The sequence below is a fragment of the Impatiens glandulifera genome, chromosome 7 (assembly GCF_907164915.1).
Source record: "Impatiens glandulifera chromosome 7, dImpGla2.1, whole genome shotgun sequence".
NCBI classification, from domain to species: Eukaryota; Viridiplantae; Streptophyta; class Magnoliopsida; order Ericales; family Balsaminaceae; genus Impatiens; species Impatiens glandulifera.
Window position 1 is genome coordinate 16409667 of NC_061868.1, and position 12433 is coordinate 16422099.

Below are 12433 nucleotides of genomic sequence, written 5' to 3' on the forward strand. Positions count from 1 at the left end.
TTAAGGATTTAGATCACTTTCTATTCTTCACAAACTCTTGCAAACTCTTGAACGATTCAAGTGCGGAAATGTTTTTTTGAGTTTGAAGCTAGGAACCAAGAATGAAAAGATGACAGAAAGAAACAACACAACAATTTGTTTATAGATGTTCGGAGTTAACTCTCCTACGTCACCCCTTCTTCCAACCACCGGAAGAATTCACTAAGCTTTCAACGAATTAAATACAATCGCAAGAATAACTCTCTGTTGAACAGAATAGGCCCTGTTCAACTTATAATATGAAGAGTATCACTCATCTAATACAATGCTTTGATTCTAACTCTCTCTTGATTAACACATAGTAAAAGCAAGAAAGCAGCTAACAATTAAGATAGAATAATTTGAGTATCGATAGATCGATGATTCTTCCATTGTCCTTGAGGATCTTTAAATAGGAGCAGGTACCAACGGTCGAATCTTCATAATAACACGTGGCGAGCTTCCATTGGAATACCTCCATAGTACACAACAGACTCTGAGCACTAGGATCGTGGCCGTACCAATCTGGTAGTGCGCCAAATATTCTTCAAGGATATTCCTGCAAAAACAAGTAGTGGGAAGAATATTTACTTATGTGACATTAATCAATTGGTTGCAATTGGTTGTCGTACTGATCTTCACAAGAAAGTGGAGTAGGAGTAGCGTACAGCTAGTTGATTGTGGGTAGACGGGTGCTAACTTCAAGTAACTGCTTAAGTCTAGCATTAAACATATTTCACTTAGACGACCTCGTCTAATGAAATTAGACGTCCCCGTCTAATGACATCATCCATTAGACCACCTGGTCTAATGGGATTAGACTTCACGTCTAATTACAATTCACTTCAGACTAATCTGAAGGAGTTAGACTACATGTCTTACTTCCATTAGTTAGATTGCACGTCTAACTTCCATTAGTTAGACGGCACGTCTAACTCATATATCCCTTTAGACTAATCTGAAGGAGTTAGACTACACGTCTAACTCTCATTAGTTAGACTGCACGTCTAACTCCGCTAGTTAGACTGCACGTCTAACTCCGCTAGTTAAACTACATGTCTAACTTCTCTAGTTAGACTACACGTCTAACTCCGCTAGTTAGACTGCACGTCTAAATCTCACTAGTTAGACTGCACGTCTAACTCTACTAGTTAGACTACACGTCTAACTCCGCTTGTTAGACTGCACGTCTAACTCCGCTAGTGAGATTGCACGTCTAACTCCGCTAGTTAGACTGCACGTCTAACTCCGCTAGTTAGACTGCACGTCTAACTCTCACTAGTTAGACTGTACGTCTAACTCCGCTAGTTAGACTACACGTCTAACTCTGTGCATCTAAAGCCAAATCGGTCTAATGAATCTCATTAAGACCAAGTCTAATATAACCTGTTTTTGATACACCTGCACCAAAAACAATTAGACGCATAGATTGGGTTTTAACTATACATTCATCATCAAAATTCCAATAGTCAAACTACTTTGACACTTAGTCAAAATAATTTGACCCAATAATTTCCCCCTTTTTGATGATGATGTTAAAACCTTTGCATAGATAACAAATTAAACATTCATCATATAACAAAGAAGTAAAACTTGTTTATCCATCTTACATAGAAACTTTTCAAAACCACCAATATTCAGAAATCATGTTTTAGGAATCCAAAATCATAAACTAACATAAGAATAGTTTAAGGAGGAGAGATTATTGACCTTCCCTTTTCACTCAAGAATCAATTGGATAGGTGAATCCTTCACCACTCATCCCTTCACCAGTTAGCAGGTTTTGGAATGGAGGAAGACCGCGTCCACAATGACCACTTCCACCAGTTCGCCCACCACGATTGCTGCCAGCACTACGACCTCCGCGATCACTAGTACTTCGGCCTCCACGATCACCGCCGCTTCTGCCTCCGCCTCTTTTAGTTGGCCTTGGGTTTTCGTCATTGGTTGGCATTCGTTTAGATCCGGTGCTGGTTGCAGTACCGTCACCTCTTCTATCTCTAACAGCTTCTCCCTGAGTGATGATATTTTGCTCTTTCTCAGCAGCTTTAACATTCTCTTCAACTTGAAATTTCCTTGCGATGGAGTCAACATACTCTAGTCTTTCAGCATCTGTTCTTCTCATACTGCCTTGAATTTCAACCAGATGATTTTGAATCAATCCCATTGCCTCCATAACCTCTCTTTGATTATCAAGATTGATCTGTCTTTCAAGGCTCATCATTTCAGATTGTCGACTGAAGAGTTTCTTTTCAAACCTTCCAAAATTTGTATTGGAGACTTCCTCGTACATGTTTTTCTTCAATGTTAGCTCCAACTCATTATGAGTTTTAACAAGATCAGCAAGACTCTTCTTGTCTTTCGTGTGGGCCTTCATAATTTTCGTCATGTTGGATTGCATAGCTGCCACATTCTTCTGGAGCATTGATAACAATGTTGACATCGACTTAATGAGCTTTGTACCATTAACCGAAGATCCTTCATTCGATGAATTCTTTTGCGAATCTGCTGCAACGATCTGAATTGGGCTGAAGTTGGTATGAACTTGCATGGACTGCTCAGGTTCATCCTTCTCTGATTCACTATCAGATTTATCTTGTTCTTCTTCTTCCAGCTCCTTCTCTGCCCTGTTAATCCTTTCGAGCAAGTTCCCTGAACTGTGATAAGGATTAAGAATATTCTCATAAACATTAGCAACATTGATATTGGGAAATGGTAGAAGCTTGAATTTTTGAGCGTTTTGATCTTGTTCCCCCTCAGATGAGGAACTACTCTCAGCTTCTTTATCTTTTGAGGGTTCCCCCTCTGATCTGACAACCTCAGGCTGACTGACTTCAGCCTCTTTTTCTTGAGATCCCTCTGTTCTGACAGCAGGGGATTTTACCATTTCTTCTTCTTGAGTTACAAGAGTTTGAACAGGCTCTTCAACAACTTCTCTATCTTTCGATATACGAGCTTGAACAAGCTCTTGATCAGTATCATTTTCAAGAGCTTGAGGAGGCTCTTGAATAACTTCTTCTTCTTCTCTAGATGGGTTGGACTGAATAGGTTCTCTGGCTTTCTCAATAGAGGGTTGAGCTTTCAAACGATTTTCTTCTGCAGAAAAACTTCCAAGTTCAATTAGATGAGCAACAACTTTCTCATATTTATCTGCAGCAACATCATCAGATAAGTACATTTGTTCATCTTCGTTTGAGGAACTACCGAATGGGCTAGCTCCTGAGCAACTTGCTCCATCAACGTATCGAGTAATCACTGAAACATAATCCTCCATGATCTCATCCAATCTCTTCAAAGCTTTTGCTTCTGCTTTAGCACCTCTTTCAATGGGATTGAAGTTGGCCTTTCTGGCCTCGAGAATAGGAAAGAGAGCTCTTCCTCTCAGGTTCGCTTCTACCAGATCTTTTCTCTTAAGGGCTTCATACACTTCTGAAGTCTTAGCCCACTTTAAGACCATTATCTCATTTTTGACTAGCTGCATCCATTGACTGTTTATCCATTTACCTTTGATAACTCCGGTGTACTTGATAGACATTCTGTTCAGTACCTAGGTATCAAAGATCTCCATCTTCTCAGCAGCAACAACTTTGGCCTGATCCATCATGAGGTCAACAATACACGTTGCCTCCGAAACTTCTTCATCAAAATTTGAAACAAAATCTTTCCCTTTTCCAATCACTTCGATGGGCATTGGAAATGGTCGTGGTTTTCCAAAGACAATTCCAGCGGATTGTCTTACAAAACGCATGATTTCATGAGCAGTCAACGGTTTTACAAAAAGTCCTAGTGCGGGTTCGGCTGGAACAAACGTTCCACTCACCAAAGACTCTGTTGGGACAATGTTTAGAACGTGAGTCATTTCTAATAACATAGACTTTGCCTTCTCAGGTTCGCCATCAGCAACTAAAGTGGAGCATCACCCTGCTCTGGTTCAGCATGTTTAGCACCCGCGGCTACAATATCGGGTTGTTTAACAGGAGACGCAATCTTGTCAGGAATTTCAGTAGATGGACCAACTAGCTCAATAGTTGGCCCGATAGCAGATTCCTTAACCAGAATGAAATCGGGCTTTTCTTGTTCCATCTCAGGAACATTAAATTTGGGCACATCGGCCAGGGATTGGGAAGAGGTTACCTTCGATGACGCTTTCATCAATTTAAACGCACGGGGCGCCTTTGAATTTTCACCTTTAAAAATAAATGACCTTGATGATCTCCGCAACTGACTGGCAGCCAGAGACAGGGGAGACATGGGAATGGTGGCAAGTTCGACTAAACCTTGCCTTTCTCTGGAATCAACAATTCCAGAATCCTTCTTCGATGAGTTCTTAAGGCGGGTAGATCTAGGCTCAGACTCGTTCACCGTCTTGGTTTGTTTGGCTGCTATAGATAGGACAGACGCTGCTGGATGCTTTAATCGGGTAACAGACCTTCCTGATGTCTGTTGACTTGAGGCTCCGGAAAGAGACTCTTTGTTGTTCTTCATTCTGACTAGGGTGTTAGCAACTGTGAAGACAGTGTACACCCTGGTCAAGTTGATAGGTTCAAAATCTTCCATCGGGACCCCCAAATGCTCCAATAAACGACTTATTTGAGCAGCAAAGTTTATGCTCTCCTTGTTCTCTTGGTTGATTGAAAAGCAAAGGTTCTGGAACAGCGTTGAGGCCCAGTTGACCTGAATCCCCTTTGAGATGGCAGACATATAGTCAAACCGATCTTGACTGTTGAGATTGAATGACCATGCCTTCCCCTGAAGCGCTTTTGCCACCACATCATTCAGCAAAATGAACTATGGTTTGAGAGCCTTCTTACTCCCATTAAGTCAAATCGCCGAGCCATCGGCAGAGAGGACCGTCTTCATTTCCTCCATCACCGTCGCTGACAGATGTCGGTTGAACGTATGCCCTTCTGATGGAAGTTCAAAGAACTCCCCATATACCGCCTCGTTGAAGGAGATTTATGTTCCATTTATAATTGCTACAATAGAATCACCCACCATTGTTGCAGACTTGAAGAACTCCCTCACTTCCTTCTCATGGAAGATGAACGGTCCTCCTAGATACTTTCCCAGACGTGAATACTCAAGGGATCTGAACATTTCGACCACCTCATGCTGATCGAACGTGTAAACGGAAGGAAAGTCCACCTGCAAAGTACAGTGACCGAGCGTGATTCTCTTGTTTCCCATTTTTCAGAAGAATATGAACGGACACACAAAGAACGAGGGTTTTTTAGAGAGAAAAATTAGAGAAATCTAGGGTTCTTAGAAATCTTGAGAGAGGAAAAGTTTTCAATCTCATGCAAAACTGTCCTTATAGACTACCAAGAGTCATATAGGATAACCGTCGTTTTTCCTAGGGGTATGGCCCATCAATTAATTTTTAGACGTCCTTTCCAAAAAGTTATTATTATAATGAGGGTATATTAGTCACTCTCTTAACATTGAAAGACACGTGTCTTCATGTTATTTGGAGATGACTGTTTTTATGTTTGAGCGGAAAAATTAGATAACTTCTTCATGTGGGACAACTGTCCTTGATCGGTCTAATACACATGTAGTTAGACATTTTTCTTACTTCACCCATTTATGACAACTAAACGTCTATTAGATGCATGGGTCTGTTAGACGCAAGTGTCTATTTATGTGTCATACATACACGTCTAATGTTTATTAGACATGTACGTCTAATGTTTATTAGACGTGTACGTCTAATTACGCATGAACAACACGTATTAGACGTGTGTTTGGTTAAACGTGAGCATCCACTTGCTCTTGACGTAAAAACGTCTAACGTCTATTAGACGTGTACGTCTAACCGCGCAGGTTTTAAACCAAAACATATAGACTTAAATGCATAGATTGTGAGCAAAAATACGTCTAAGTACATGCCTTCTTCTTTTAGACGACCTCGTCTAATAGACCGATTAAGGCCTTTCGTCTGAGAGTATCTTTATTTTCAAAATAATTTCTCCCTCTCATTTTGTGCATATATAAAATGAATAAACAAATGTTTTGAGGTCCTTAGGACCAAAAGTATTTTTAATTTTAAAACAAAACAAAAGAAAACAATTAGTCATCTGAAATAGCAGGTGCCATTGTTGATCTTCTGAGATGTATACTCAAAAGAGTATTCTCCTTGCTTCCTTCATGCAGCCCTCTTGCATCACCTACATAAGAAACTATTTACAAACTTTGGTACCCATATTTAATTGGGTCCTCGATCAATTAGTCCCCTAGGAATTCATATCTGAGATATTCTAATGGATTTCTCATTTTGTATTGTGATTAATGCGTATGATTTTGACTTGGCAGACGACTTCCTGCTAGCCATTGATCCCTTAGTTTTTGAAGAAGACTTTCTTTTAAAACTCCTTGACTTTGAGTCAGGTTTTAGGTTGGCAGACCTGTTAACTACGTCTAACTTATTTTTTAGCCAGCTAACGGTCGACAGAACATAAATTATTTCATTCTTGAAGGCTACTACTTCATGAATGCGATCAGATTCAATATCAGTCAGACTTCCTTTAACAAAGCTTATTGGCTTGAGCTTGTTATTCAATGAGTTTGAATTTTTGCACGACAGGTTTGAGTCATTTCCATCAAATCCTAAACCGGATCTAGATCCAGCAGGTTTTAACATGCTGATCTGATATTTGACAGCTTCTCCAGACCTTGTCCATACACTGACAACTTAGTTTAATCTCTTGTTTTCAGCGGAATTAGTTTGAATCTGTTCTTTGAGCATCTCATTCTCAGATGAGATCTCTACAAATTTCTTTTCAAAAACATTTGATTCAAAACTTTGAGGTGAAACTGGTTGAGACACTTCAGATGATGATTTTGTTTTATTTAGGGATTCTTCTAGCTTTCTATACTCTATGACCATGTCATCTAGTGCAACTACCAGTTGTTCCCTTGAAAATTTTTCAGAAGAGAAGTCAAATACCTCAGTTTCTGAGTATATTCTTCGTCTTCTCTTGCCATGAAGCAAGCCACTTCTTCGTCATCACTATCACTAGATGAGAAGTAAGAGTCACGAATGCTTCGTTTGTTCTTTCCATCTCTTGCCATAAGAGCCTTCAACTCCTTTTCATCATCCTTCTTATCTTCACGCTTAGGCTTCCGACATTTTGATTGATAATGACCTGCAATGCCACAGTTATAGCATTTAACATTAGCCTTAGATTTCTTATTATCATTGGAATTTGAAGAGCTTGAGTTAGAGTTGCTCTTCTTCATGAAGTCGCCAAACTTCTTCACGAAGAGAGACATGGCATCGCTGCTCAGTTATTGCGCTGCTATCTTCACATCGGAAGCTATTGGTGGCTCTTTAGCAGTCACCAATGCTTTGGCAATGATAATGGATGTGGATTGATCTTCTTCAATCCTACAGTTCAGCTCGAACTCATAGGCCTTGAGATCAGCAAACAGGTCGAAGAGAGATCTTGTTGAGATCTTTGGATTCTCTCATAGCCATCGTCTTTATGTCTCATTCCCTCGGAAGAGAACGCATGACCTTAATAGCAAACTCCTTGTTGCTATAGGTCTTGCCAAGGATAGATAAGGAGGAGACAATTTGGATGAATCTAGTGTCGAACTCGTTCATTGTTTCACCAGGAAACATATTGAAACTATCAAACTATTGAGTGGCAACCATGATTTTGTTTTCATTGATTTTCTCATTGCCCTCACACAGTTGGGTGAGTCTGTCCCAGACCTCTTTAACAGTATCACACTCAATAATGTAGTTGAACATGCTGTCATCGAGAGATCTGTACAAAACATCAAGAGCCATGTTATTGAAGTTGTTCTTCCTCTTTTCTTTACTGGTCCATTCAGATTTCTCCTTATCGATCTTGATAGGACCATCTATGAGGACACTCCACATGTCGTCATGGAGAGAAGAAAGATGAGCACAGACTCTCTTCTTCCACATGATATAGTTTTCCCTAGAGAAAGTGGGAATAGCGGTAGCACTGGCATCTTTGGTTATGGTCGATATTCTTGGAAAAGCTTGAGAATAGAAACAGGGCTCTGATACCAATTGATAGGATCAGCGTAATCGATAGAGACGGGGGTCTGGTTATTGATGACGACTTCAGAAAAACGATTTGATAGAAATCTTGTTAAGAATTTAGATCACTTTCTATTATGCACAAACTCTTGTAAACTCTTGAACGATTCAATTGCGGAAATGTTTGCTTGAGTTTGAAGCTAGGAACCAAGAATGAAAAGATGGCAGAAAGAAACAACACAACAATTTGTTTATGGATGTTCAAAGTTAACTCTCCTACGTCACCCCTTCTTCCAACCACCGGAAAGATTCACTAAGCTTTCAACGAATCAAATACAATCGCAAGACTAACTCTCTGTTGAACATAACAGGCTCTGTTCAACTTACAATATGAAGAGTATCACTCAGCTAATACAATGCTTTGATTCTAACTCTCTCTTGATTAACACACAGTAAAAGCAAGAAAGAAGCTGACAATTAAGATAGAATAATCTGAGTAACGATAGATCGATGATTCTTCTGTTGTCTTTGAGGATCTTTAAATAGGAGCAGGTACCAACGGTCGAATCTTCATAATGACACATGGCGAGCTTCCATTGGAACGCCTCCATAGTACACATCAGACTCTGAGCACTAGGATCATGGCCGTACCAATATTGTAGTGCGCCAAATATTCTTCAAGGATATTCCTACAAAAACGAGTAGTGAGAAGAATATTTGCTTACGTAACATTAATCAATTGGTTGCAACTGACTGTCGTACTGATCTTCACAGGAAAGTGAAGCAGGAGTAGCGTACAACTAGTTGATCGTGGGTAGACGGGTGCTAGCTTTAAGCAACTACTTAAGCCTAGCATTAAACGTATTTCACTTAGACGATCTCGTCTAATGAAATTAGACATCCACGTCTAATTGCATCATCCATTAGACCACCTGGTCTAATGGGATTAGACTTCACGTCTAATTCCAATTCACTTCAATCTAATATGAAGGAGTTAGACTGCACGTCTAACTTCCATTAGTTAGACTGCACGTCTAACTTCCATTAGTTAGACTGCACGTCTAACTCATATATCCCTTCAGACTAATCTGAAGGAGTTAGACTACATGTCTAACTCTCATTAGTTAGACTGCACGTCTAACTCCGCTAGTTAGATTGCACGTCTAACTCCGCTAGTTAGACTGCACGTCTAACTCCGCAAGTTAGACTGCACGTCTAACTCCGCTAGTTAGACTGCACGTCTAACTCCGCTAGTTAGACTGCACGTCTAACTCCGCTAGTTAGACTGCACGTCTATCTCCGCTAGTTAGACTGCACGTCTAACTCTCACTAGTTAGACTGCACGTCTAACTCCGCTAGTTAGACTGCACGTCTAACTCCGCTAATTAGACTGCATGTCTAACTCTCATTAGTTAGACTGCACGTCTAACTTCGCTAGTTAGATTGCACGTCTAACTCCGCTAGTTAGACTGCACGTCTAACTCTCACTAGTTAGACTGCACGTCTAACTCCGCTAGTTAGACTGCACGTCTAACTCTGTGCATCTAAAGCCAAATCGGTCTAATGAATCTCATTAAGACCAAGTCTAATATAACCTGTTTTTGATACACCTGCACCAAAAACAATTAGACGCATAGATTGAGTTTTAACTATACATTCATCATCAAAATTCCAATAGTCAAATTACTTTGACACTTAGTCAAAATAATTTGAACCAACACATCTCATATGAATGGAGGCAAGACATGTGTATTTTCTGCAATACTTTTCAACATGCTAGCACTAAATGTGCAAAAATAATTGAGGAAGATCATAAAATCATAAAATCTCAAGAAGAAGTAAAGCAAAAAAATGAAACGGAAGAATCAAGTATCAAATAGCATATTGGGGAAGTTAAAGACAATCAACAAGGAAGAAATCGAGGAAGAGTTAGAGAAAGAAAAAAATAATGATGTAGAGGAAGAAAGCAAGGTAGAATTAGATAATGAAGAAATTGATGAAATAGGGGATGCTGAAGAAAATAAACCTAGACAAGAAAGCAGAAGATGAAAATAAAGATATAAAATAAGAGAAAAGCAAAGAGAAAACTAAGTTTATTGATCCTCAAATACGTAAAACTGATATAGAGAAAAGTAGTGACAAAAGCCCTGAAATCCTGAAGAAGAATATATTTTATTATGTTAGTACGCATTCATATAGAGGAAGATTAAACAATGAGAGCAGAAAAGCATCATCATCTGCTTCAATTCAATCTCTCTTTATGAAGAACGAGAGAAAAGGGGGACGTAGAAGAAGGCAATATGGTAAAAAAAGGCGGATATGGAGACAATATAGGTTGGTATAGCTAGATTGTAGTCTTTGTTCATTGTAATATGTGTTTTGTAATGTGATGATTACTACCATTTACAAACTTTTGGGGTGTGTTTTATGAGGGGAGAATTGAAATTGGAATTGGCATTGGAATTCAAATTCCAATTCCATGACAATTGGCATTGGATTACAATTCAATTCCTATGTTTGGAAAAATTATAGAATTGTAATTCAATTCCAATTCCTATGTTTGGGAAGATGATAAAATTGTAATACAATTTTAATTTCTATGTTTGTAAAATAAAATATCGGTTCAAAATGTTAACTTCTTAAATATATTTTCACGTTTTTGGCACGTTTAATACGTTTTTGACATGTTTAACACATTTAACACATTTTTGACATGTTTAACACGTTTAACACGTTTTGACATGTTTAACACGTTTTTTACATGTTTAACACGATTTTGGCACGTTTAAACACATTTTTGACATGTTTAACATGTTTTCATACTTAAAACACATTTTCACATGTTTCTCACATTTTTGATATGTTTAACACATTTTTGACATTTTAAATACGGTTAACATGTTTTTCACACGTTTTGACAAGTATAACATGTTTTTGACATTTTTAACATGTTTAACACGTTTTTCACACGTTTAGCATGTTTTTCATGTTTTGGCACGTTAAACACGTTTTTAGCATATTTAACACATTTTCACACGTTTTACACATTTTGACATGTTTAACACGTTTTCACACGTTTTTCACGTTTAATACGTTTTCACACGGTTTTCACGTTTTTGGCACGTTAAACACGTTTTTGGCATGTTTAACATATTTTTCACACGTTTTACACATTTAACACGTTTTTCACGTTTTCACACGTTTTTCACGTTTTTGGCACATTTAACACGTTTTTGACATTTTTAATATGTTTAAAATATTTTTCGCACGTTTTGATAAGTTTAACATGTTTATCACGTTTTTAGTACGTTTAACACATTTTGATAAATTAAACACATTTTTGGCATGTTTAACACGTTTTTAACACATTTTACATATTTTTGACTTGTTTAACACATTTTGGCACATTTAACATGTTTTTTCACGTTTAACACGTTTTTCACATATTTTTCACGTTTTTGGCACATTTAACACATTTTTGACATTTTTAATACGTTTAACATGTTTTTCATACGTTTTGATAAGTATAACACATTTTTCACGTTTTTGGCACGTTTTGATAAGTTAAACATGTTTTTCACACGATCTACACATTTTGACACGTTTAACACGTTTTGACACGTTTAACACGTTTTTCACGGTTAACAGTTTTTCATATTTTGGCACATTTAACACATTTTTGACATTTTTAATACGTTTAACATGTTTTTCACACTTCTTGATAAGTTTAACATGTTTTTCACGTTTTTGTCACGTTTAACACGTTTTTGACATGTTTAACGCGTTTAACATGTTTTTCACTTGTTTGACATATTTAACACGTTTTTGGCACGTTTTACACATTTTTGGCACGTTTAACACGTTTTTAACATGTTTAACATGTTCAACACGTTTTTGGTACGTTTAACATATTTTGACAAGTTTAACACATTTTTGTCATGTTTAACACGTTTTTCACATTTTTGGAATGTTTAACACATTTTTGGCATATTTAACACGTTTTAAACATGTCACAAGTGTATTAACAATACAACAAAAAAGACTTTCGGCGACGCTTAAAAAGACTTCTCCCAACCCTTAAAAGCGTCGCCAAAGATATTATCGACACTTATTCTTGCGTCGCCAGAAGTAGGGTGGGCGCAAGTTATAGCGACGCTTAATTAAGCGTCGGTAACATTAATTTAAGCGTTGCTAAAGGTCTATTTAATTTTTAGGAATTCTTAATATTATAATATTGATTTATTTTTTACAATTTTATCTGAATATTTATTTATTTTTCTATTAAATTAAATAATCATCAAGAAAAATTATTTTATACTTGACATTTTTAATTATAACAAAATTAACATAATTTCTCTTAACACGATTATCTAATAAAATCACAATTATCTCATAATATCA

General features: G+C 37.7%; 1 protein-coding gene across 1 annotated transcript; it reads right to left on the bottom strand.

The window, feature by feature from the left end:
• Positions 1–1741: 1741 nt before the first annotated feature.
• On the bottom strand, positions 1742–3553 carry LOC124909577 (nucleolin 1-like). The gene has a single exon (XM_047450243.1). The coding sequence runs from the start codon at positions 3551–3553 to the stop codon at positions 1742–1744; it is 1812 nt and encodes a 603-aa protein (XP_047306199.1).
• Positions 3554–12433: the final 8880 nt, after the last annotated feature.

What these genes read in the sequence shown, in the direction of transcription:
- LOC124909577 (XM_047450243.1), bottom strand. Translation starts at nt 3,553, where the DNA reads ATGTCTATCAAGTACACCGGAGTTATCAAAGGTAAATGGATAAACAGT.